The sequence below is a fragment of the Stegodyphus dumicola genome, chromosome 11 (genome assembly GCF_044657685.1).
Source record: "Stegodyphus dumicola isolate Sdum_Otavi_A_Nest chromosome 11, ASM4465768v1".
Lineage (NCBI taxonomy): Eukaryota > Metazoa > Arthropoda > Arachnida > Araneae > Eresidae > Stegodyphus > Stegodyphus dumicola.
The window spans coordinates 143385588-143413157 of record NC_140778.1 but is presented as its reverse complement, the minus strand read 5'-3'; the positions used below and the strand labels follow the sequence as shown (position 1 = coordinate 143413157).

Here is a 27570-nt window from a genome sequence, read left to right as displayed (position 1 = left end):
TGGATGACTCTGGATAGCACTGTTTTATCACAATGCGAGAATTAAACATACATTTATGCAGATTCTTCACTATTTAATTTCTTTAAATATAATGCAGAGCGATAATATTTGGTGGGAAAAATTTGAAAAGTGAATCGGACATTAATAATGAACCAACGTAAAATGCAAAACGAAATTAATAGAAATAGGAGCCATTTGCTTCAGGGCAAATGGCCCCTTTGGACTAAAAAAATATTTTGAACAGATTTTTTTTTGTTTAATTTTAATAATGCATTGTAATGTATCTCTTTCATTTAGAATATTTTATTTGACGGGTATTTACATTTGAAATATTAGAAATCAACAAATATATTGCAGCTACTTACGGTTTGAAAAATTACTATTAATAATACATAAGCACGCATAAGAAGGAAGTAGAATCACCCTTAGTGTTTCCGAATTGATAATTTACAGTCAAGGAGGTTAGAATACATGAAGATGGCGTCTCTGCTATTGCAGTACGAAGAAAGTGAAGCCAGGGGGAAGGAAATAAGCCACGCCACGTGAGGGCAAGAAAACAATTACCTTACTAAGGGACATGAGGTAAAACGCCAGCTGGTTTCAAGTTCTCAGTGTGTTTTCTGATTTTGTATGCGTAGATGTGAAAGGTCTAAAAGGCACTAAATTGTTTCAGCTAATAATGTCTACATTTCCGACTTCACGTCCATGTAAAAGAATGTTTTAAAACATGCGTAAAAAAGTAGAATATTCGAAATGTGTGTTTGAATGTTTTTCAAGAAAGAGTTTGAGTATTTTCTTTGTGTAAAGTACACGAAGAAGCATATATAGTTCTCAGATTTACCTTTTCATAATAATAATAAAAGTGATATTCGTAATTAACTTATATGTGATGGCAAAACGATAAGTAAATAAGGGGAAGGGCTAGCTCTCCTTGGAAAAGAAAACAGTTTACTTTAATGTCTGATCATAATTACATTACAGGTCTTACCTTTTATGTGTTTAACTACATTTTATTTTGTGCTCAAGTAAATATATAATAACTGGATTTGATTTTTAGTCAAATTTGTTGCGTGACTTTTAAAATAACAAAGTAAAATTTACGTATTTCTATCATTGTTTATTCAAATTAAGTTTTTTCGAAACATAAGTAATATTTATAACATGAAAAATTTGAGAATTATATATACTTAAGAATAAGTAAATTATAATCAAATTATAGTTTGATTGCATAGTTATTGTTCTCTGTTCACAATACTTTTAATGCCAGCATTCATTAATTACAGGATGCAATTAAATAATGTAGAAATTATTGCAATTACGTAATAAAGAAATAAAATGAAATGGCGAGAAAAGTAAAGTAAAGAGGACGTGAGGAATGTGCAATCCTTTACGACTACCAGGAACAAAATTTTGTATACCACTAATTCTTTACCACCAACAAGTTTAAATAAAATTCCATTTTTTCGTAGGAATCTTCATAACTAGAAATTTTAAGTAATTCTTTAATCGCTTTTATTCCGTTATCCTTATCGTGGACCGATTTTAACTTTGATATTCCGTTATCCTTATCGTGGACAGATTTTAACTTTGATAAGATGTTATCTACTGAAAACAGGATCTAAACTTAGGGCGTCGACATGAGCCATCGTAGCAGCAGAGCGATGCTCAATCACATAATTAAATTCTTGTAGTAATAAAGCCCAACGAGCAATACGAGTTGATAAGCCACGTTTCAACATAGTCTTTTCAAATGCAGAACAAGCACTCAGTAACAGTTTTAAAAGGAATTCCCAATAGGTATACACGTAATTTCTTTAATGCTTTTATAAATATTTTTATGGGTTGTTATACGGACGACACAACGCTTGCTGTCAAGTCTGCATCACCAAATTTTGCAACTTGTAAACTTCGCAGTTTCATACCGCAGCTTGAGGTTTGGTGCTCGAAGTGGAGGATCGCTATAAATGCTGACAATTCAAACCTCATTATCAAGAAAAAGCGAATGAACACCGCTCTGGCTAAGCAACTGAAGTTATTCAGGACTATTGTGCCCATTGTAAATAACTAAGGGCATGCTTTCCCCCTTTTTTGGCTTCACTTGGACTGCGTGGAGGGCGTCTCCATGAGTTCTAACCTCCTTGGTAATTATGATCAGACGTTAAAGTAAACTGTTTTCTTTTCCATGGAGAGCTAGCCGCGCCCCCTCCCCTTGTTTACTTATCGTTTTGCCATCACATATAAGTTAATTACGAATATTACTTTTATTATTATTATGATAAGGTAAATCTGAGAACTATATATGTTTCTTCTTGTACTTTACACAAAGAAGATACTCAAACCCTTTCTTGAAGGCCATTCAAACACACATTTCGATTATTCTATTTGTATATGCACGTTCTAAAACATTTTTTTACATAGACATGAAGTCGGAAATGTAGACATTATGTCGCTGTAACAATTCAGTGCCTTTTAGGCCTTTCACATCTACGCATACAAAATCAGAAAACACACTGAGAACTTGAAACCAGCTGGCGTTTTACCTCACTTCGCTTAGTAAGGTAACAGTTTTCTTGCCCTCACTTGGCGTGGCTTACTTCCTTTCCCTGGCTTCACTTTATTCGTACTGCAATAGCAGAGACGCCATCTCCATGTATTTTAACCTCCTTGATAATTACATTACAGGTCTTACCTTTTGTGAGTTTACATTTTATTTTGTGCTCAAGTAAATATATAATAACTGGACTTGATTTTTAATCACATTTGTTGTGTGAGTTTTAAAATAACGTAAAATTTACATATTTCTACCATTGTTTATTCAAATTAAGTTTTTTCGAAACACAAGTAATATTTATAACATGACAAATTGGAGAATTATATATACTTAAAATATGTAAAGTATAATCAAATTATAGTTTGAGTACATAGTTACTATTTCGTGTTCACAATACTTTTAATGCTAGCATTCATTAATTGCAGGATGCAATTGCATAATGTAGAAATTATAGCAATTACATAATGTAAAAATTATTGCAATTACATAATGTCGAAATAAAATGAAATGGCGAGAAAAGTAAGGGAAAGAGGGCGTGAAGAATCTGCGTTCCTTTACGACTACCGGGAACAAAATTGGATGTGGTTAGAGCACGTCAATCTTTCTAAGCCACGACTACTAAGGGCATGCTTTCCCCCTTTTTTTGGCTTCACTTGGACTGCGTGGAAGGCATCTCCATGAGTTCTAACCTCCTTGTTATCCGCGCTAGTATTGCCGGAATATCGCGCAACGCGCGACATGTCCGGCTCATGATGCAAAGCCCAGCGGGCATGTGACGATAAAGTTTCCCGACAAGTCGGTAAAGTCATTAAGGTGGTAAAAGGGGGTGACCATGCTTCACTTAGCCATAGAAGAGCCAGAATACAAGAAAGGCCAGATCCAGAAGCTGTGAAGAATACTGTGGTGCATGTTTGTGTTGTTGCTTTGAATATCAAAGACAATTCAAACACGTAATACAAAACATAATTTAATGAATACATAGGGAAGTAACATATAAAAATACAAGGCTATATACAATAATGACCCGGTATACACAATGAAATGAATACAAGTTACAAATTAGAATACAAGGTTACAATATGAGATGCGTATACAAATATACTAATATATATACAAAACGGTGAGATTAATTAAGTGGGAAAATTCAAGTCCCGAGTGAGGTGCGCCGTTAGCGGTCTAAAAGTGAAGTCCTCTTCAAGACCAATATACGTAATTGAAAACAGTAAGGTCTCCCATGTGCCTACAGTCCTGCGCATTTTTGAAGAATTTTGTATTCACTTTATGTGGATACTCTTCCACCGTCTCAAGTTTTAGGTCACTGTGGAGCGTCTGGTTTGAAACAAAGTAATGGGCCCTGGTCATCATTCTGAGTAGCTTATTCTGCATTACCTGTAATTTATTTAATTCCCTTTTATGGACCGAAGCGCAGGCCGGTGACACGTAGGCGAATATGAGGCAGATGACCGAAATATAAATATGTCTCTTGCGTCTCAAGTCCAATTTTGAGTCTGGAGAAAGTAGGGGAGTGAGGCATTGAATTACCCCCCACCATTTTGCCTCTGACATAGTTTATATGGCTTTTCCACTGAAAGTTGGAACTATACTTGATGCCGAGGTACGTGGTCTTATTTACAATGGGCACAACAGTCCTGAATAACTTCAGTTGCTTAGCCAGAGCGGTATTCATTCGCTTTTTCTTGATAATGAGGTTTGAATTGTCAGCATTTATAGCGATCCTCCACTTCGAGCACCAAACCTCAAGCTGCGGCATGAAACTGCGAAGTTTACAAGTTGCAAAATTTGGTGATGCAGACTTGACAGCAAGCGTTGTGTCGTAAATTTCTAGTTATGAAGATTCTTCCTACAAAAATGGAATATTATTTAAACTTGTTGATGGTAAAGAATTAGTGGTTGTGCCTGAAAGTATGCAAATAGAAATAATAAAAAATGCTCATGAGAAAGCACATTCAGGAGTCAAATATACTGAGAAAAACATCGAACGGTATTCTTTTATCCCTAAACTAAGACAGAAAGTAGAAAATATCATATCAAATTGTGTTTATTGTATTCTTGTGAATTATAAGAGAGGAAAGAAAGTTTCCTACATCCATTGCAGAAAGAAGATGTGCCGTTAAAAACGTATCATTTAGATCACCTACGACCTCTGAAGAGTATACTTAAAAATTGTAAGGGTATTTTAGTGGTTATTGATGCATTTAATAAATTTGTATGGATTTATCCGACGAAGTCCACAACATCTCCTGAAACCATAGCAAAGTTGGAGATACAAAAGGCTGTATTTGGCAGTCCTTCCCAAATAATTTCGGATAGCGATACAGCATTCACCTCCAATGAATTTGCCGATTAGTGTTCTAAAGAGAACATTAAGCATCATTTGATTACTACCGGCTTGCCTAGAACCGACTATCAAGTCGAACCTATCAATCAGACTATCATATTAGTTATTTCAAAGTTATCTTTAGAAAATCAGGCTCACTTTCTAGCTTAATGGCATTAGCGAGTCCATTTAATAGAAGTCCCTTAGTCAAAAATATTCAACGTCTGCTATTGAAAATTCCATTACAAATGAGACCTATATTATGCCGGATACCTGCGCTTAGGGGATTCGGGGGGAATTGAGTACGCTGATGAAATAGCCAAACAAGCAGCAACAGGTCGAATGCTCCCTGAAATTCCTCAACTAATTCCAGGTTCATTCATAAAAGCAGCCAACCTCAAGAGTCTCCTGCCACAGTGGCAATAAAGATGGGACACAGTAAACACTGGCAGGAGAACGCATACCTTCCTGTCTAAGGTCTCCGTGGACTTCATTTCATCTACTTCAGCTACGACAACTTTCCTCGCAGGACACAGTCCGTTTAAGCCTATTTGGAACGTCTCAGACACGACAATACATGCGATTGTGATGGAATTGGAGATCCTAAATCATTATGGGTTTACTTCCACTTTCACAGCTTTGTTACATCTAAAAGAACCAGCTAGCAACTACTGGCAGGCATGGACACAAAATTTGATGCGCCGGCCAAAAATACAGCAAAGATTAGCTGGAATAATTAAGTATTGCTCTGAACATTACGCATTTTGAAATGAGGGTAATATTCAATAATTTATTATTTACATATTCACCCAATTATTTGACTTTATAAAATAATACAATCTGACTGTAATACACTCCTAGTATAAAAGACCTAAATTCACACTAGCGCTCTGTAACTTTCAGTGCTATCATAAGTTTAAAATTGTATTATAAATTTGCTTAATATTCTAATGGTTTATTTTTATATAAAATTTTTATTACTTGTTTCAAAAATATAAATGTCATACAGTGTATTGTATCATACAGTATCATAAAGATAGATAATGTATAATGCGTTTCAGCATGGTCAGGATATGAGTGTACATGACAGATTTTACAATATGAGTAGTTTTGTAATTGTATAAACAATAGAGCATATATCAGTTGTGAAATCGTTTCACTGACATGTATTAAAAGTGCATTTATTCTGAATACGCTGAATGTGCTGACTTGATCATGCAGGATAAGTAGAATTTATTTACAGGATTATGATTATATCTCTTTTTATATTGCATGGTATAAAACACTACTTGAACAAAACCTGAAATGTATATAATGGAATATATAGTTTGTTATACTGTCTGAACAAAAACTAGAAATGTAAGTTATGGAATATATATGTCATACTATCGCTTTACTACAAGTGTACATCTATATGATAATTTTTCATAAGAAACATTACTGAGAAGTATGAGTGACTCAAGAATTTACGATTTACTACAACAATTATAGGACAGCTACATACTTCAGTATATGTAATTATTTAATGAAGAATTAATATGATGATTAACAGTCTTCTACTACATATGAGTGTTCTATGATAACAATTTGTCAGCTTGAATCGTTTAATAACTAGAATGATATCACTACTCTGAAATTGCATAATCTGTTTAAGAATCTATGAGTTTTTCTGTCTTGTCTATACATGAAAATGTCCTATATTAATCGTGATAAAAGGTTTGTCTACACAATATGAATGTGAAACAATAAGTGAATAATAACTTTGTTACACTGTCATATACTATATATAATCTGTCCTTAATACTATAATTGTAATTGATTTTAAATACAGTCAAAAGTCGTTAATTCGGACACCCATAATCCGGAATGATCTATAATTCGGACCTCAAAGCTGCAAACTTTCTGCGCATGCGTCGCGTTCACGCATGCGCACAGGCGTTTACGAGTGCGCGTAAGACCTTTACGGCTGCGAATATGTTTTTGCGCATGCGCGTTTAATGTGTAACGGACGGTATAATCTAAGCAATTATAAATTATTTAATTCAGTTAATGTTGCAGATTGCGTTGTTCCTTAATCTTCGAATTGGATCCGGCTTATTATTTTTTGCGGACTGTTAGAGAAATTTCATAAAAGTAAGCTTGAACTTTCGATTATGTCAAATAGAATTTCCGATATATATTTACTAATATGTAATTTGTATCTATAAAGCGAAAGTATGATTTGAAATCCGAAATCTGTTTATCAATTTCACGCCGCGGATTGGAAGTTGATCTGTCAGCACTATCCTTATCTTCAGGGCAGATGTTTTTATTTTATTTGGCTTATAATTCCTTACTAAGTGTAGTATTTCATCTCGATGTACTCCGTCTTTGATATGATTTAAATCAAGTTCCTCGTCATTATAATTCACTTCCGATAGTGAAGAAAGTGACCCACAGGTTATTGAGAACGAAAACATTTCGATTGACAAATTAGTCGGTATTCTCAACACAGCAATTATAGGACTTGAACAGCGGAACTTTGTAACTAAACAAGAAATTATGTCTGTTTAATAGAATTAAAGAGAAAGTATTATCACATGAAACGAAGCAACTTACATTGAAAGAAATGTTTAATAAAGTAAACAAATAAATATTAAGCTTTTTCTTTTTGTAAATTTTGATACCCTTTAGATCATAATTGTTCTTTATTTCATAGATTACGGTTTCATATTTTTCATTTTGTAATTTCTGCATGCCATCTTACCAGATTTAAACTGATGATTTACAATCCGGAAAAATCGATAATCCGGAATCGCCGAAGTCCCGACGAGTCCGGATTAACGACTTTTGACTGTATAATTCAGATCTGAATGTATGTATATGTATACAAATTTGAAGAAAACATAGTATTTTTGTACAGCATAGTATTGATTATACCTGAACCTGAGCTTTTAGGTCAAATATAGTGTGAAAATTATTCAAAATGGAACTTACTGGAATGGTTTTAGGACAATTACTTTATATGTCATGCAACAGTTCTGATATAAGAGTATGTCTATATGATATTCTGGCCACCTGAACAATGATCTGAATGTACATAATGTAATATACGTGTTATACTGTCTAAACAGTAACTTAAAATGTATGTTATGGAATTCATATGTCATGTAATCGTTAATATAATCGTATGCATTTATGATTTTTTTTTAGAAAACATTCTTGAGATGTATATATTTGCAAATAGGAAGGAATTAAGTATTTTCTGCAAAGCATTGTATTGATTGTACTAGTATTGAGTTTGTAGGTCAAATATAGTGGGAAATATCGTTCAAAATGGAACCTTCTGGAAGTCAATGATAATGTTAATAACTAAAGACAAAAACTTTGCAATAATAGGTATGACTCTTAACTGTAGACTTTATAAAATAGTTAACTTATCTATGAATAGTAACTGAGATGAATGCAAAGTTGATACCAATGTACAATTTGTGTTATTATTACTTTTGTTACCGCATATTAGTATATTATATACTGACCAGATTGAAAAACCAAAAATAGAAATATTATATAAATCATCTATGTCAATAGCATAAACTGTATTTTAAGTAGTAGCTTACATTAAGTAATTTTAGTAATAGTAGTTAGTGACTAAAACATTAATAAGGTTTTAAATGTATTCTGTTGAACTTATTTGTAGCTAATAGCAAATATGATCATGTACTATAGTATATCTATTGTAATCAAGCTTTGCAACCTTGAATTTTGAACAATAATTGCCCGTCTTATTCCACTGATTGAACACATATTCCGCTTGGTAATAATCTGGTCCGGATGTTCATTCAGTGGTGCTCTCTCTCTCTCAGTGGTACAAACACACAAATGAACTTCAGCAGGCTATTAACTTGATGTACCAGCGAAATATACATACCACACCCTTTGGATTGCTCTTTGGGACAAAAATGAATGTTAAAGTTATTGATCAGTTGATTGAAATGATCGAAGCTGAATTTCAAGCGAATTTTGGAGCTAAAAGAGACGAACTTAGAAAACATGCAAAGCAACAGCTATTTAAAATTTAGGAAGAAACTAGGAAGGCATACAATTTAAGAAGAAAACCAAGACCTTACAAAGTCGAAGATTTGGTAGCTATAAAAAGAAAACAGTTTGGTCCACATTTGAAATTAAAACCAAAATATCTTGGACCGTACAGAATAACTAACGTTAAAGGAGGGAATACTTACGACTTAGTCAAAGAAGGAAGTCACTTTTATTTAACTTTAATTTTTATTATCTTTCTTGTTTTGCTTTTGTCTTTTCTTTGTATTTGCAGTATCGCCTGGAGAACCCAGACGAGTGCAGGACGGCCGAATGATGAAGTGCCAATGTTGAATGCCAGATGGCGTACAGATTGCTCATCGTATAATTCTTTTAATGTTATAGTTTCCGTTTTGTAAGTTGGCAATCAGATGAGTTGGACTCAAGATGCAGTAAAGGAACGACGATGATAAAGGCGTAAATAAAAATGTATTGAAGAAGTTAATTCAGTGTATACAAACTTATTTGTTAAAAATGTAAATACTCGTACTTTAAATGTATTTTAAACGGGCTGTTCTGTCAAGTAGTTTTTTAAATGTCTTTTCTAAAAGGTATTACCACATATATATGTTACCGTGAAAAACCGAAATTGGAGAATGTCGACTTTCACCGGAGAATGTCAACATTCACCAAATACGCCGGTGAAAGATCGAATATTTCTTTACATTCTTGTACATTCGGGCCCTCACCGGTGTATGTCGACAATCACAGATATGCTCTGGTGTAGGTCGAAAAGAGAGGAGTATATGTACACGCTGCCATTCCAAAAGGAAGCGTTCCACAAATAAATGCAGTTGTAAAAAATAAATGCCTCTTGTGCAATTCAAAGTGTCATAATAGTTCAAGTTGTTGCCATAAATAAGATTTGAATCACATAATTTGGTAAGTTTATAACTTCTATTATTTTCCTTTCTCATTTTGAATGTAGTGTGTGTTTTAAGTTCTTATGTTCTTAAGTTCTTGTTCTGAGTGTCAAGTGAATGTTTTTCGCGAATGAATTACGGAGAAGGAAATATAATATTCTTATATGTTCAACATTCACCATTAGTACATGGTGAATGTCGACATTCACCGGTGTAAGTCAGAAATAAGAGTATTTGACATACACCAAGCGACTATGTGAATGTTGACATTCACCGGTGAAAGTCGACATTCTCCAGATTTCGGTGTTTCACCGTAACACATATATATATAACCACTCTCTTACTCGGCTCATTGAGCTCAGTTTCTTTATTTTTATATATTTGTAAATTGTGCATTTTTTTTCTTTAAAAATGATTGAATTATGTTGTTCTTATCTTCCAGTTAAGGTTTTTACGCCTTTAGTAAATATGCATGCAACATTTGTAGAATTATCAACAATTTAAAAGTTGTTTATGTGCAGCTAAGCTTAATTATTTTTGCCATGACCGCCATGTTTGTTTGCATTTAAAACTTAGCAGAATAGTGGATTTGTGGCCAATCCAGAGAAATTAAGCTTCGCTACAACAAAGATAATGCCTTCTTTCAGTATTGCGAAACAAATCATGCTTAATTCATTCTAGAATTTACTCTAGGAAATAAGTGTTTAAGATTTACTTTTAATTTTCAATGTAGATATTTTGAGTTTTTATGCATTTTTGCCTTGTCGCAAACTGAGAACTAAATTAACTGAATGAGAAATACTGAGTCGTCCGTGAAAGCTGTTTCTTTCTTTCTTTCTTTCTTTTTTTTTTTTTTTTTTGTTTGCTTAATTTCTTTTATACATCGTTTTAGATTTATTATAGTATTTGAATGGAAAATATGGCAACGATTGGATGATTCTTCAAATTATGTAAATTTTGCGCATTCTCAGTTATAAAATGAATGAAATATGTATAACTCTGTTAAGTGAATTTAGTTCTAGAGTATCGCTATGATAAACAAATATAGTAAATTTTAAAGAGTGCATTTATTTTATTGTGGTTTATGCGCTATCGACGAAGTAAATTTAATTCAATCCAATAAGTTTAAATGAAATGCAAGAAAAAATGCGTATAATTAAATATTCGGTACAAGGAAGTCATGTGGTGTACACATCAGATTTTTTTTATTTATTTACTCACCAAATGTTTTATAAGGTTCTGCAACTCGATAATTCGTTCGTAATTTTTTCCATCCCAACGGTGCACTAATGGTCAATCCGGCTAAATTCTAAGAGTTCGATCCCAAGCGAATGGGCTAGTTGGGCTACTTTTCGTGGTTTACTCCATGTATAACATTAATATCTACCAGTTGCCATTAGGAAATCCTTTGCAAAAGGTTTGGTTTGGTTTATTAGATTACGGCAAAGCACTCGAGGGCTATCTGCCTTAAGGGAAGGATGCCTTCGTGGAGGACTTTTTAAGGAAAACTGGCTCGTATACACGTTACACATGAGGTAAAACACGAAAATACCCATGCAGCTAACCCGTTCGCGGGATTCGAACTACCAGTGTTCAGCGACGTTACCGCTCGGCCGCTGGTGGGGCCCCCCTTTGCAAAAGGATTCTTTCTCCTAAGCAAAGTTTTATTCGTCACATTTAATCTATCCTAACTTTAAATTAAAATCGAAGACAATTCTCGAACACTGTAGTGTTTCCCAAAGTTTGCGAACGAACTCGAAAATGGGTTAAATGAGCCCACAATGCCTAAAGCACTGTAGAGGTACATTGCTTTTTCCATGCAAATGGGGTTTGAGAACAAAATGTGCCAACGACTTATTTTTGATTCACCCTTTGAAACAAACAAGCATTAAATTTCCATACAAAGAAGTTTAAGCAGAGCACCAGATGTCAGAATAAAGGTACGAGTTTATGTACGTATTCACCGTTTAAATTTCGGGTAATTTTGTTTGCTCTTGAAGAAGAGAGAAATATATGTGATTGCCAACAAAATTCCCAGAATTTTTTTTGTATTCTATACCAATCCATAGCTGCTTTTCTGCTGGATTCTGAATTTTAATTGGCGTGTTTCATTTCCGATTAGGTAATATCTGCCTGCCTGAGGAAGTAATTCCTGAAATAATTCGCAGTTTTTTTTTTTTTTTTTTTGGAATATGTACTTTATGCATTTAATTAATTTCATTATGTAATATTGTTTTGTTACTTTACTTATTTACCTTGCTCCTCATTCCATTTACATCTGACCGTGTTATTTTGACATTTGTAGATAAGTTTCGTTTCCCCCTCCCTTGCTTACAGGTTACAGCCGAAAACATCGCGGACGAAAACGTCGCGGAGAAAACAACGCAAGGCGAAAACGTCGTGCTGCAAAACATCGTGGGAGAAAACATCGCAACGAGAAAACATCGCAGTCCTAAAATATCGTGGTACAAAACATCGTCGTCGAAAATAAAGCGGTTCAAAAACTTGCAGTTTAAAAACATCGTCGTCGAAAATATCGTGGTAAAAAATAAAGTATCTACAAATCATCGCATGACGATAACATCGCAGATATGCTTTTTTCAGACATGCTTTTCGGAGACATTCTGTAAATGGATATTCACATAATGATTTGTGAGCGCAAGATGGAAAGAAGGATAATTTTTACTTTCATATTTTTTATTAACTAATAAATTTTTGCTGAGAAAATAAGAAGGAAACTTAAGCATAGAAAATTAATGCAACTTATAGCACTTAATGGAATTTTAAACCGACATAGTTAACTAACAAAGGCTATTAATAAATAATTTTTGTAATGCTTTTACTGGTAATTTTTCATGAAAAGTATAAGTTGCATTTAATTATTTATGCTTAAATTTCCTTCTTACTTTTTCAGTAAAAATTTATTAGTTAATTAAAAAATGTGAAAGTAAAAATTATCCTTCTTTACATCTTGCGCTCACAAATCATTATGGGAATATCCATTTCCAGTTATTAAAACCCGAAAAAAGAATGTCTGCGATGTTATCGTCATGCAATCATTTGTAGATACTTTATTTTTTACCACGATATTTTCGACGACGATGTTTTTAAACTGCGAAGTTTTTGAACCACTTTATTATCGACGACGATGTTTTGTACCACGATGTTTTAGAACTGCGATGTTTTCTCTTTGCGATCTTTTCTCCCACGATATTTTGTAGCACGACGTTTTCTCCTTGCGTTGTTTTCTCCGCGACGTTTTCGTCCGCGATGTTTTTGCCGCGATGTTATCGGCGGACACGAGTCAGTCTTCTGTTCTAAATTCAAAATTTCCCATTACATTATTACTATTTTGATTTAGATTGAATCGTTTATTGTAGTTCTTGAACACTTTTTGCTTTCTCGCATTTTCACATGTTTTCGATTTTTTCTAGTCTAAAATTTTCTTTTTCTAGTGTTAAATCTCATCCTAAATTATTCCAAAAGTTATGTTTTATGCTTTAAAAGTTTCATGGGAACAACATATCGTTTACTTTTTTATTTTTCTTTTACAGAAAAGTCTAATTTTGAGCCTTACATGGAAGATATCTTTCTGTTATCGTTCCTGAGATGGAAAAAGTACAATGTTCAGAAAGCATTCCAAGCCTTATATAACTTCTATAGTCTTAAGGAAAAACACTCTAGAGTGTTTCTTGATCGCAAGCCTTCAGAGCTGACACACGTACTGGAAATGAATCACTTGTCTGTAATGCCACTGCGAGATCCTGATGGTTGTAATGCGGGCATTTTAAGAATAGGTAAAATATTTTATTAATAAATGTTAAACTAGGATTCACGCTTACATTTAGAAGAAGAAATAAATAAGAATTTCTCTTTCATCTACACTGCGGGGGGGGGAGCAGTTCTATTCTCTCTACTGCGCTGATTGACGAAATTCAAGTTGCGTTTTTCATGTCTCGAAAGCGCGACTTAGGATATATATTAGATTTTTATATGGCATTGTTATAATATTATTTTGATACAAAATCGGACTTTTTCTGAAATGGCATGCCAATTTTTTTTCCATATTTCGATGCTACAACTCAAATTATGTCTAAATTTTAAATTTTGTAAAATTTGGTGCCAAATTTACGGAGAAATTCCAAAATTTGTCTTGGTGAACTTTTTTCAGTTTGCGCTAAGAATAATTCAATTGGCTTAATTCTTAATTTATAGCAACCTATTTTCCTTTCCTTTTTTTCATTGTAAACGAGCGGAGAAATGGTCATCGTTCATACTTTCAAGTAATTTTAACAAAGTGCGTAAGACCTATTTGGCGTTATTATCGCTTATAAGAAATATGCCAAATTTAAAACGCGTCAATAGTAAATTCACGTTTATCTTAGGAACTTTTGAATAAAAAACTGATTTTTTTAAAGTGTGCTTAGAAATACATCTACTTTAAGACAACAGTAAAAATGTTATAGCTTATAATTCAAACTTTTTGTCGAAAAATTTATAAAAATCATTTAAAAATATAAATTTAAAAAATAAATCATAAAAAAGGGGCAAATTTTATTTGGAATGAACCTAAATTTCGAAATGTGAAAGGATGAATCAAATAAATTAAATAAAAAAGGTGATATTGATAAATATATACCAAATTCAATTAACATGGTGAAGCTGCCCTTACAGCAGCAGTTAATTACCATGCCTACTTAAATCACGTACCCTTCAGGTCATCCAGATGAGTTCGTTGAAAAATGTGGGGAGAATGTTTATAATGTTTTGGATCGTCTGAGTATTTAAATTCCAGATAACGTGTTTTCAGATAACGTGTGTCACTATAAATTATTTTACGCTGGTTATATTATTGCTTTAAAAACTAGGAACTCCTGTGGCCAACTGCCTAAGGGAGTTATCATAAAACAAGTACAGTCAAAAGTCGTTAATTCGGACACCCATAATCCGGAATGATCTATAATCCGGACCTCAAAGCTAAAAACTTTCTGCGCATGCACCGCGTTGACACATGCGCATAGGCGTTTACGCGTGTGCGTAAGACCTTTATGCGCACGCGCATATGCGCATATGCGCATATGCGTGTGCGCAAGTGCAGAATACGTTTTCGCGTGCGCGTTTAATGTATAACGGACAGTGCAAGCTAAAATTATATAATTATCTGTTTAAGTTAATGTTGATGATTGCGTTGTTCCTTAATCTTCGAATTGGATGCGGCTTATTATTTTTTGCAGACTGTAAGAGCAATTTTATAAAAGTAAACTTGAACTTTCGATTATGTCAATTTCCGATTCTGGAGCTCCCAAAGGATATACAAAACGAAAGTATGTCTCGATGTCCGTCAAACAAAAAGTGGAATTGCTGCAAAAAATGGATAAAGACATGAAGAAGGTGACAGAGAGGTTAGTGAAAACGAAAAAATTTCGATTGACAAGTTAGTCGGTATTCTCGGCATAAAAATTACGGGACTTGTAACTGAACAAGAAATTATGTCTGTTTATAGAATTAAAGAGAAAGTATTTTCACATAAAACGAAACAACTTACATTGAAAGAAATGTTTAATAAAGTAAACAAATAAATATTAAGCTTCTTTTTTTGTATATTTTGATACCCTTTAGATCATAATTGTTCTTTATTTCATAAATTACGGTTTCATATTTTTAATTTTAGAATTTGTGCATGCCATCTTACGAGATTTAAACTGATGATCTATAATCCGGAAAAATCGATAATCCGGAATCGCCGAAGTCCCGACGAGTCCGGATTAACGACTTTTGACTGTATATAATAATTTTAATGAGGCCACCTAGCGGGATTGCAAAAAAATATTTACTATTACTGATTGGTCAATCCATGATTTAAAAACATTTTTGTTTAAAACAATAGTATTGAAAAGTAGAATTAATATTAATAGGAGCTGTGTTTAAAGCATTTAGTGTTTTAATCGGTATCCGTCTAGATTAAATATGTGTTAGCTGGTGATCTAGCTTTACTCGTTAGAAAGACATACATCATTATTAGACTAGATTTATTAAGGAACTAATTTTTATATATATTTACATCCAGCCGTATCCTGGGAATCAAAACTTCGCTAATACATTCGTTTGCGCAACTTCTGTGTCTCAAGCGTTTCACTATTTGGCTCCCACTAACGGCGGCTTCCCTACAACGGCATTTGTCGAAGCTTATATATGATAGTTAAATATGTTAGGCTTTAGCGAAAGGCATCAAGTTGGAAAATAAAAGTACTTTTTTCTGGTTGTGGCAACCCATCATTTTCAATTACACGAGTTTGTTGATTGAAAGTGAAAAATTAATATCTGACATTTTGTCCAATGTCAACACTCTAACGTACTGGAGATAAATTGTGTTTTTTCGAACAAAGCTGCCATTTCTCTCATTGAAATCCCGATTTTGTTGAACAAAAATTCGCTAAATTTGTACAAAATACGAAATAAACAGGGGCGTAGCTAGAGTTTCCAGCGCCCGGGGACAACTGAAGAATTTGCGCCCGTTTCTGTTTTCTGTTTCTGTGGTTACAGTTACATATAGGTTCAATTACAGTTATTCAATTACGACACCCATTACAGTTACACAGAGACCACATCAAAATATCACTAAATAGTCGCCAAATTCGGCTACTTTTGGCAATTTCTCGCCAAATTGTAACAGACATTAAGCGCCAAATCAATCGACAGCTTGGCGATAAATCGCCAATTTATAGAGATAGCCATGTATTCAATGTTAAAAAGATCTGCCCCTGTTTTCTTATTTTTCGGGAAAGCATCTTCTATTACAGGCATTTTATGTTACATTATACAAAAAATACTACACTTTCATACATAATTTCACTAAAATTATTTGATAAAGCATTGTATCCGGTAGAGTATCTGGTAGGTGGTGTGGTGTATTTAATTATGGCAAAGCACACTAGGACTATCTGCCTAAGGGGAGGGATGCCTTTCGTGGAGGACTTTCTAAGGGAAACTGGCTCGTATATACGTTACACATGGGAAAAACCACGAAAACACCCATGCAGCCAGCTCGTTCGCGGGATTCGAACCTCGGACCGAACTACCAGTGTTCAGCGACTTTACCGCTCGGCCACTGGTGGGCGTATCTGGTAGGATTGTCGTGATATTGTCCACAAAGAATGTCTGGAAAAAGTAAAACACTCGACGGTAAAGTGTATAGCGAGGTGCTAGTTCGCGTTAAAGCTGCTGTCAAAGGAAAACGTCGAACTGAGTTCAGGCGCAAATTGGTCCATGAAGATAATGCAAGAACATATGTGTCTGCATTCACCGGCTGGACTCTGTACGGTCTCGAATGGGATCTTTTCCCACACCCACCATATAGCCCCGGTATCGCTCCTTCGGACTTCTACCTTTTTTTACACCTGCAGCTACATCTGGCTGGTGCTATCTTCCATTCTGCACAGGACGTCCGAAATAAGGGTGATCTGTTTTTTGGGCTCGCGGCCAACAAGTTTCTGGGCCGAAGGGTTTGAAAAACTTTCCAAAATTTGACAGAAAATCATAGATTTGGTGTGGTAATTACTGCCTACACTAAAGGTACTGCTTTCGTGTTATTTTTTTAAACTTTATTAACAATGTCTTTTTGGCGGAAAACTTTCATTACAACCAGATAAATCATCCCTCACAGAAGGAATTTACAGTATCTACCTAATTTGCCTTAACGTTTCGAGTAGAATTTTGTTTTTTCTTTATTTCCAATTTACAATTTCCCAAATGTTTTTGCTTCAACATATAAACAGAATGATTTAGATAAATGATTTCTAATTGTCTGTTGATAATTTACTGATGAATATTTTATTTTTAGGTTTTCATGATTTCAAAGTTGCCACCGTTGAGGAACTATTAGCTACAATTTTGTGCATGGGTTTAGTGACAAATGATATAGAGGCTTACCAAGTGAGCGGCGTCGTTTTAATCCTGGATTGTAAAAACGTGTCTTATGACATAGCCCAAACAATGTTCAAACCTTATCGAATCTTATTTGCAGTTGCAGCACTGGTAAGTTTGTTTTCATACATTATATTCTAATCAATTTGGCCCCACCACCGGCCGAACGGTAAAGTCGCTAAACACTGGTAGTTCGGTCCGAGTTTCGAATCTCGAGAACGTGCTGGCTTTTTCGTGGTTTTCCCATGTGTAACTTGAATATGAGCCAGCTTGCCTTAGAAAGTCCTCAACGAAGGCAAACCTCCCCATAGACACATAACCCTCGAGTGCTTTACCGTAATCAAATTAACTAAGCAAATAACTGATAAATTTTTTCGGTACTTTTTCTGTATTTATTGAAAAGGAATACTTTATTCTAGTGTTTGTTTTTTTATAAATTTTGTTCTCCATTTCTGAATTTTAATTTTCAATATAATTTTCCGGAATGGAATGTCCAGGTAGACAAAAACGAATGTTTTCGATATTTGATTCTCTTTGATTTGAGTAAAGTTTTTAAAACTGCTTAAGATATATGTAATTTGGGAAAGGGAACTGTTCCAAGGAAGGGGGCCTGCCCAGGAATGGATTTTCATGTTTCAAAGACAGAAATCCGTGTTTGAAGTATCAGCCATGAGGATCCATGTTAATCCACTATAGAGTGAGCTCATGGCGTAGCCCGTATAGAGTCATAGGGCAAACTTTGTTCTGCAAGGTGGACCGGGCTGCGCCCTAACAAAACAGAGTGAGCTCAATATGTGGCATGTTTTCATTTTGCCTGTTTTCATCAATGCATATTTTGGTTACTCCGCTACCCAGAACCATCTTTTATCATCTTTATTTGACAGATATGTTCGAAACGGTCGGTGCATGGTTGCCACACGTTACCAACTTGCATATAGAGTTACAGTTATATAAAGGACCGGATACAACTACTGCTACAGGGATCAGAACAATTATAGTTATACAGAGATCGGATGTAAGTGTTGCCAAGTTTTGTGACTTTTGGTGATTTCTCGCCAAATTAATTAGTCGCCAAAACCATTGTGAACTTGACGCTGTCTCGCATATCAAGTGAGATAAACAGTTATCTCAATGTTAAAAATAGACTTAAGTACACCCGGTAATCTTATTTTTCCAACGAAGCTTTTCTCTCTTGAGGCCTTTCATGTGACATTATACAAGGGGTACTACAATTTTATCTGTAATTTCACTAAAATTATTTATAGCTATACAGAATTCGTAACACTTCCTTGAGATGATTTTCAAATATAAAGTGAAATTCTGTCTATAGTGAATGTCTGAGGAAAGATTTTTAGCGGATCATCACATGTATAAGCACACAGCTTTGAAAAACTGTTCCTCAGTAGCTTCCAATGAATTCAGTTCTTAATTTAAATTTAAGGCTAACTAAATAACTACAAGGAAAAAAATTCCGTATTGTAAATTTCCCCTTCCACAAATTAGACCATTTTAATTTTCTATATTATTGCTCCAGACACAAAAAGTACTCATTAAATATCCTTATTTCTGTCATACTTGGTAACTGTAAACGAAAGGGAAGTAAATAAAATTATTCTCCAGTTAAAGATCTTTGAGGCTTTGAAGCTTGCGTAATTATCCTACTAAACTGCCTTAGCAGTATTTTCTGGCTTCTTTGGATAATCCCACGATGCCCCCCAATAATATAATATGGGCCTGGTGATGAAGTTTACATGAGTAGTAGCTCAAAGAGAGTGAACATTAGGTCGGAGAAACGTTAAAACTCTAATGAAATTTAATTTGTATTATGGAACTAAGTTATATCCTTAGAGTAGCGTATTTGTTTCAAACTTCGACTTCCAGAACATGATAAGTGTTGTTATATATGTTATGATAAGTTAGTTTTGATACAAATATTTAACTTCCTGAGGATACTAAGTTATAATCAACATTTTGTTTCAGTGCTGATCCGATAGAAATCGCATGTTTCTATAGTTACTGAAAACTGCATGTACAAAGAATTATAACATTTTGTAAAACGACACAGATTTTAGGGCCGTTGTAGCAAGCTTAGAAATATTACTTTTAGACGATTCTTATGCGGAACAAATTTAAATTCTGAAGTGGAATAATTTATTTTATTTCAGCGTTGTCTTCCTTGCCGAATCAAAAGTATCCACATGGTGAACCTTCCACACTATTTTGGCATTTTTTACAACCTCCTAAAAATTCTGGTTCCACAAAAGATCTTAAAAAGGGTAAGTGATTTTATTGGCGGTAGAATTCTCTCTTAATGTTTAAGATTTTAAAGAGCTTTGGTAGTATATTTGAAAATTGCTTTATTATGACATTTTCGGAATATGTTCATGCTGATGCTAAAAGAGAAATGAAGAATGAAAGAATAACGGAAATATGTAGGAAGTATCTATTATTTTTTACTTTATTTAAAAGATGAATGAGATATTAACAACAAAAGAATACAAGTTGCATTAACCCTTTCCGGCGCAGTGTGTTCGGTGTAAACACACCAAAAGTATTCCCTCTTTAGACTCTAAAAATAATGTATAAATATCTCGAAAACTACACCAATGGTTACTTTAAATCTCTTTTATGAATAATAGATGGCAGCACCGCACAAGCAAATCATTAACGTTGAGATATATTCTGTTTTTAAAGACACTTAATTTTTATCTTTGAAATATTGCGTATAGTAAAGCCTTTAGTGTATGGTGTGTTCGGACTGAACACACTGTACTGGTAGCGCATGTCACGTGGGAGAGTGAGTCACAGAATCTGGTCTCGTGCTACAAACACGGGGGAGGTTGAGAGCGCGGATTTATTTATATTTATTTTTATTTTTTTCTGTTTTTGGTTTTGAAAACCCCGGTGCTTTGTTTTCACTTAGCTATTTGATTTTCAGCGAGAGCAGACCCTTTTCGTTTGCTTAGTTTTGATTTCTGTAGATTTTTATTTGTATATATATTTAATAATTATTTTTTTAGTCAATAATTAATTATAAATATATAGTATTTTAATTATTTTTCTTATAAATTTTAAAATTGTGTAAATGGCTCAGGATTGCCGAAGCAATGAGAGTTTCTTTTTTTTTCTCGTTTTTTTGGGGGGGGTGTAGAGTAGCAGGCCTTCCCGTGGTGCACCCTGGATTATGCTAAATCTGCTACAGAGATCAGCTTCTACTCCTTTTAAATCATAGACAAGGTACTTTACTGTAATACGTGCTTCACAGCAATGCTCACCTATCGCAGCTCGTGCAGCTCAGTGTGTCCGCTTCGGACACACCCACAAAATAGAAACGGTTTGTGCAATCTTTTCAAATTATACCTGCATACTCTCCTAGGCCTAACTAGACTGCCTACAAATTTTTTGATAAAATTCCAAAGAGTAGCGTGCCGGAAAGGGTTAACCATAACTCAGAGGGGCAGGTTAGGTCAGGGGTGCACAACTCAAATCTGTGAGGGACCATTTAAGAAATGTTGAAATTGGTAAGGGCCATACTCATTTTTTACAATTAACTTTAAATAGTTATTCGCAATTTATTGGGTAGATAATCACAAGAATATTACGAATAGTTATTAAATTTGTGGAAAATTGTATATGGGTATTAAATTTATACAACAATAATTCAAATCAAAAGGTTTGTCTCTGTTTTTTTTTTTTTTTTTTTTTTTTTTTTTTTTTAAGTTTTCTAATCTATCAAAATTGCAGAATTCAAATTATTATTAATATTATTTTTAATCATATATTGAAATTGTAATCAACCATACAGAGACAAGTTTAGAAAATAGCTGAATGTCAACTTTAGAATAAATATTTCATCACTAATTCTTGATTCATATTAATTAATTCACATTAACTACATATTAAAAGCAATCAAAAACTTGAAAAATGATGTACTGTTTTGATTTTGACTTGTAATATGAATATTAATATTTACGCAATTTCAAACGATGAATCTCAACTTTAGGTCAGTTGAGAAACAGAAAAGAGACTTATTTATGGTAAAAAAGCACACGATTCAAACTGTAAATGAGAAAACGAAAATTTAAAATTCTATCACCTTATCTTAACTATGTAATCAGACTGTACCAAATGATTTAAATTATTTTCACAACTTCGATGAGAGAAGAAGCTTTTGAATCATGTTGAAGCCAAACTTGAAAAGCGAGAAATGGTGTTTGGGCAGTAGTACAATCCTGGCTCATTTATCACTCTTTTGCAGCTAAAAAAATCTTTTTTTTTTTTTTTTTTTTTTTTTTTTTTTTTTTTTTTTTTTTTTTCCCCTTACAACGCAATTTGTTTTATAGATACTAAAATGAACTATTACCTTACAGTTAAGGACAAAAGTTGTGTTATTTAACACCTTTCGTTCAACTAAGATTACTGCAATGCAGTAAAGTTCATAATGAATGGTATAAAACTCAGATATGCCTACGAGGCTGTGATCATGAATTTATTTCACAAATGTAGATATCACCTGGAAATGAAATTTCCTAATTTTCATTTGGTAACACTGAAGAGCTTCTGAATAGCTACTGGCATGAATAAATTGAAATGACACTAAATTTTACGTAGTTTAAGTAAATAGAAAAAATAGGTCTGTTAATTGGACTTCTCGGTTCTGTGACGTTTCCAGCTAAATGACTTAGATAACATTTCTAGGATATTGCAGCTTTTTATTATACACAAAAAAATATTTACCATAAGTTTAATTATAGAAAATTTAAAATACATCTTCTATAAAGGAGCGACAGAAAAAAAGAAAACTAAGCGTCCATCTCGTTTCTTTGAATTCCAGTTTCTCTCTCAGCTGGCCGACACCCGTGACGCCGAAAAATCCGCCACTTTAGGCAGAGGACAGGGAAATGTCTCTGACATTTTCTGAAGTTAATACAAAGTTGTCCTTAAAACAAAAACTTACGGCCAACGGTTAGAAAGAAAATTCCATGTATGGCGATCTTAGGCAAGAGAGTTCTCTTAACTTCACCACGTTCCCTGAAAAAGGAATCGTTGCAATATCTGGGTTACAAATAAATAGATTTTGTCTCCGCAAGCAAAATGCTTTCTTTTCGTCTTCTTTCTCCGACTAAGCTTCTTCTCACATGGAGAATTTTCTTCAGGTTTTCCTCAAAAGTCAGGCACTTGAAAGTTCACCCTCAGTGAACTGGTAAGAGCAGGAAAAGTAATCTCTGCTGAACCCCAGTATATCACTCAAAGAATAAGTATAATGGATTTTATCTGTTAAGTAACTAAACGGTATTTCTAACAGTAAATTTTGAAAACTTTTACGTAAATAGGACTGCCAGAAAAGAAGACATTTTGATCCTCGACCACAGAAGTATTCTGTGATCACATTAACTCAAAATTGTTATAGTTGTATTGCCCAGTCTGTCGCGTCTTACCTCAGTCGAGATTAGAGTGGCCATTCCATAAAAGCGTGAAAATGCAACATGCTGATATGCCCGATTTTGCATATATTAACTAGACTAAGAAATGCATAACCTTAGCACATATGCACAAATAACGAAAATAAACATCACATGCAGGTCATTCAACAGAATCAAGAAAGAACCATAGGCGGAATTGCATAGTGGTAAAAAGTGTGCTAGTTGGAATGTTCGCCAATACGTTACTCCATTCTACATATGGTTAAGTCAATATCACGTGACATGAGCGAGGTCACTTTGACGCTTCACCGACGGCTGGCCAGAGGGGGATACTTTCTTGGATACTTATATATAGGCCAGCGTCAACGCGAAATTTATCACGTTATTTCTGGTATCTCAGAAAACCCCGGGTGGAGTACTCTCGCATACAAAACCTGAAATGGTGATTTCTTAGAATAGAATTAGGGAGGTTACGCCCATACCTACTGTAGCGGCTATCAAGTCTAACCAGTATGAAGAGACCAGAGAGGGACCGCCCTGTCCAGTCACAAATGTACCCTTACCTAACGAGAACTCAAACGGAGTACAGTGGACTCCCCATTATCTGGATGCGGATAATCCGCACCCGGCTATGCGCAAGAGTGTATGAAAACATACACACGCAAATTTGAGTTCGGAGAAAGACTTTTTTTAGTAACTTCTTCACAATTTGAAACCAGAGATTTATCTAATTGTGAAGAAGTTGAAGTAATAACTGAAGTTATTACTGTAACATATTTCCAATGCTTAAGGGATTCGGATATTGTTTCAAATGTCAGCAATAAAAAGGATTCAAACTACGCAAAATGTTGTCCTAAGAGAGTTAACTAAGACCCGCTGGTTCATACGAAATAAAGCAATTCATGAAGAAACAGACATATTAGAAATTCAAACTTATTTTGCCGAAATAGCGAAAAGATTTTTTGACAATATCAACAAAGTCAATAACCCCACAATTCCAATCTTATATTACGATCCTACAAGTAACGTAAACAAAAAGCGACCTCGAGCGGTGCTTCGGCACCTCCTCTAGGCCGTTTTATATTGCGTAGTTTCAAAAAAGAAAAAAAAAGAAAAAATATTATAAAATTTTTTGTATTCTCATATTCTTTTGTTTTATTGCATTATATCTCAGATTTATGTTGTCATATCTCATTGTATTACTTGTACGTATAATATATGTTCACATATGGATCTCACACTTCTTCGGGTAGCTTTATCTGGCATTTCTTAACTCGATATCATTCTGCGCACTTGCTTGTACTTCTCTCTCACCTCATGCGTACTGCCCCCCAGTGGATTAGCGAGCATAACTGACGCCCGGGGCAAAATACCTTTTTGGCGCCCCCCTTTCCCGAAAAGAACACAGTGATATGATGAAAAGCTTGTTTGAAGACCATTTGGCGCCCCTCTGCGAGCGGCGCCCCGGGCATCATACACCCCCTTGCCCCCCTTGCTACGCCACTGCTGCCCCCAGGGGTAGCAAGGTTTCTCCTCGGTTCTACAGACGTCCATCAACTCCTATGCCATCATGCCTGTCTACTAATTCTACCACTTTTATCCAAGGACTGTTATGCAACATTGTTTACTTTCCTCTTCTAAATGTTAGAAAATCGGACATTGTGTTATTCACGGGGTAACGCACCTGCGTAGGAACCCGAATTGCAAGCCCCAGCCTTGCCTGAACCGAAGAGGCCGAAAGTGATACTGAAAATACAAAGATCCTGATAATACATTACATCAGTTCCAAGACAGCAATGATTTATATTGAAACACTATTGAACTTCATCGACGACACAGAATGCGAAAAAAATAATAGTATTTCGAAAAATATGCAGCGAAATCAGACAGATATTTAAATGTTTTCAAAACGAAATTAATTACTGACTTTTTAAGAAGTAAATGTATAAAATATGCATGCAAATTGATAACTTGGATTATCCGTGTTTTTCACTTATCCGTGATCCTCTTCCCCGGCATTAACTCAAATAATTGAGAGTATGTGTTAATGGTGCAAAAGTTATCATACTGAGGCGTTATTAGAAAGTCTCATAGTGACTCCGGTTTAGAACAAGATATATGTATTTTCAAGGATGCTTCAGTCCCAAATTGATACCTTCTGCAAAATATTAAGAAATTAAGAGAAAAGGCAAACATTTGTAATCAATTATATAAGTCTTTACTAGGCTTCAAAAGAAATTTTAAATATTTTATTGAATTCAACAAACAATAATGAAAAAAAAATTATTATAAAATTTTTTGTATTCTCATATTCTTTTGTTTTATTGCATTATATCTCAGATTTATGTTGTCATATCTCATTGTATTACTTGTACGTATAATATATGTTCACATATGGATCTCACACTTCTTCGGGTAGCTTTATCCAATTTTTTGAATAACTTTTTCTTGGAAGCTAAAAACATTACATACATATATATGTGCATTATGTACTACTCTTTCTGTTTATATATAGATTTAAAAAAAAAAAAAAAAAAAAAAAAAAAAAAAAAAAAAAGAGAACATAATAAGAGGCAAAATTACAAGCCAATTTTTTTACTCAACCTGTGCTATAGCTGCAGGATTGAAGTAAGATAAACTTAAAGATTCTAAAGTTAAAAGTAAATTGGAATCAAAGCAAGATTATTAATATTAGCAATCGTCTACAAGAAGTTTAACACCAAACCCAAACATATCATAAATAAAATAAGAATTCATAGTAGTTACAAATTCAAAAAATAAAAATGAAAATGAAAAAGGGAAAAAATACAAAATAAAAATAATAATTAAACTCCTTTTACTGAAAATCTAATTCCGAACTCATCAGGGGAAAATGAATTAAGACACTAAAATTCATTTAAAACAGAAAATTTGAATTTCAAATGTACCAGGACTTTCCCTACGCGCCTTGGAAGCACTTGGTAAAATGCATAAAATATAACATTGCGCTAAACTGACAACTCAAAAAACCACAAAACTTTATATTATGTAAAAAGACATTCAAAAAAATCTAGTTGGTCTAAAATAATTATATGCAAATCCGAAATCAGAAGCAAATAAATATAAAGAGTAAAACTAAATTGTTTCACAAGAATATAGTAAAGTTCAATTAAATTTAAGTAATTCTCTTGCGCCATTGCTGCAAGTAATGAAATTTGAATTTAACAAATATTCTCAATTCGTATAAAGCTAATATAAAATATAATTTAATTAAGAAAATTTAAATTGCAAAAATAAAAATAAAATTTATTATTGCTGTGAACTAATTTATAATTTAATAATTTTGAAAAATTAGTAAGTAAATGACAAATTAATTAAATGTCAATTAAGAGTAGAAAACCAAATTTTTTAGAAAACCAAAGTAATTTAGAAACTCTTGCCTATAGAAAACTTCCCCTACACAAATTATGCATATAAACCTAATATAAACTATATACAACCTAATATAAACTATCAAAATATAAAAGTAATAATAATAATAATAAAAAGGCAAGTAAATAGCAAGCTTTAATTAAACATACCAGAACTACATATTTGAATTTCAGTGTTAGACTAACATTTGCTAAAACTAGGTGAAGTTTAGTAGTTTGCTACTACTAACTGTATAAATAGAGGGCGCTAATACAGTATAAAGTTGGATGTAAAGCTGCTACATGTAAGAGCTATTGTAAAGACATATGCTGTAAACTTTAATGTAAAATGTAAAATGCTTCTTTTGTGTGCAAAAATGTTGCTATCTCTGAGGCATTGCTAAAATGTGTTAAAAAGTACAAATTGTGAATTGGTACTTTTGTGAAAAAAGATGTTGCAAACTACTAAAGATGTAAAAATTTTGAAAAAATGTTTTTGAAAAAAATTTTGAAAAAATGTTTTTGAAAAAAATTTAGCAAAATTAAATTGAAATTAAATTAAACGTTCGAATAAACATTTTAATGAAAAATTTTAATTAGTTTGAATTTGAATTAGAAAATTACAAATTGAAATAGAGAATTATTTTAAGAAATTTTTCTGTACTAAACTGCATTATTTAAATAAAAATAATTCGTATAGGAGGAAGTTTTCTATAGGCAAGAGTTTCTAAATTACTTTGTTTTTCTAAAAAATTTGGTTTTCTACTCTTCATTCACATTTAACTAATTTGATCATTTACTTACTAATTTCTCAAAATTCCACTAGTTTAAATTTCGTTTTAGTAATTTACAACATTTGGTTTTACTTTTGGTTTTGAATTTTACTTTTACCTTTGCCCATATGGATGACAAAACACAAATTGAGTAATTGAAGAGTTAGGTTTGGAGGCAACTTCCCCTTGATATGTCTGTCTCCTGCCTGCTCAACAATTATTCACTTATGCAA

General features: G+C 33.5%; 1 protein-coding gene across 3 annotated transcripts in view; it reads left to right on the top strand.

Moving 5' to 3' along the window:
• The window catches only part of LOC118200810 (alpha-tocopherol transfer protein-like), a 228572-nt gene that overhangs the window by 199286 nt on the left and 1716 nt on the right, over positions 1-27570 (top strand). For all 3 annotated transcript variants that reach the window (XM_085827278.1, XM_085827280.1, XM_085827279.1), the window contains exons 2-4: positions 13384-13626; positions 17670-17863; positions 19918-20028. In XM_085827278.1, coding sequence (XP_085683404.1) covers positions 13384-13626; positions 17670-17863; positions 19918-20028 — 548 coding nt within the window. The remainder of the gene's footprint in view (positions 1-13383; positions 13627-17669; positions 17864-19917; positions 20029-27570) is intronic.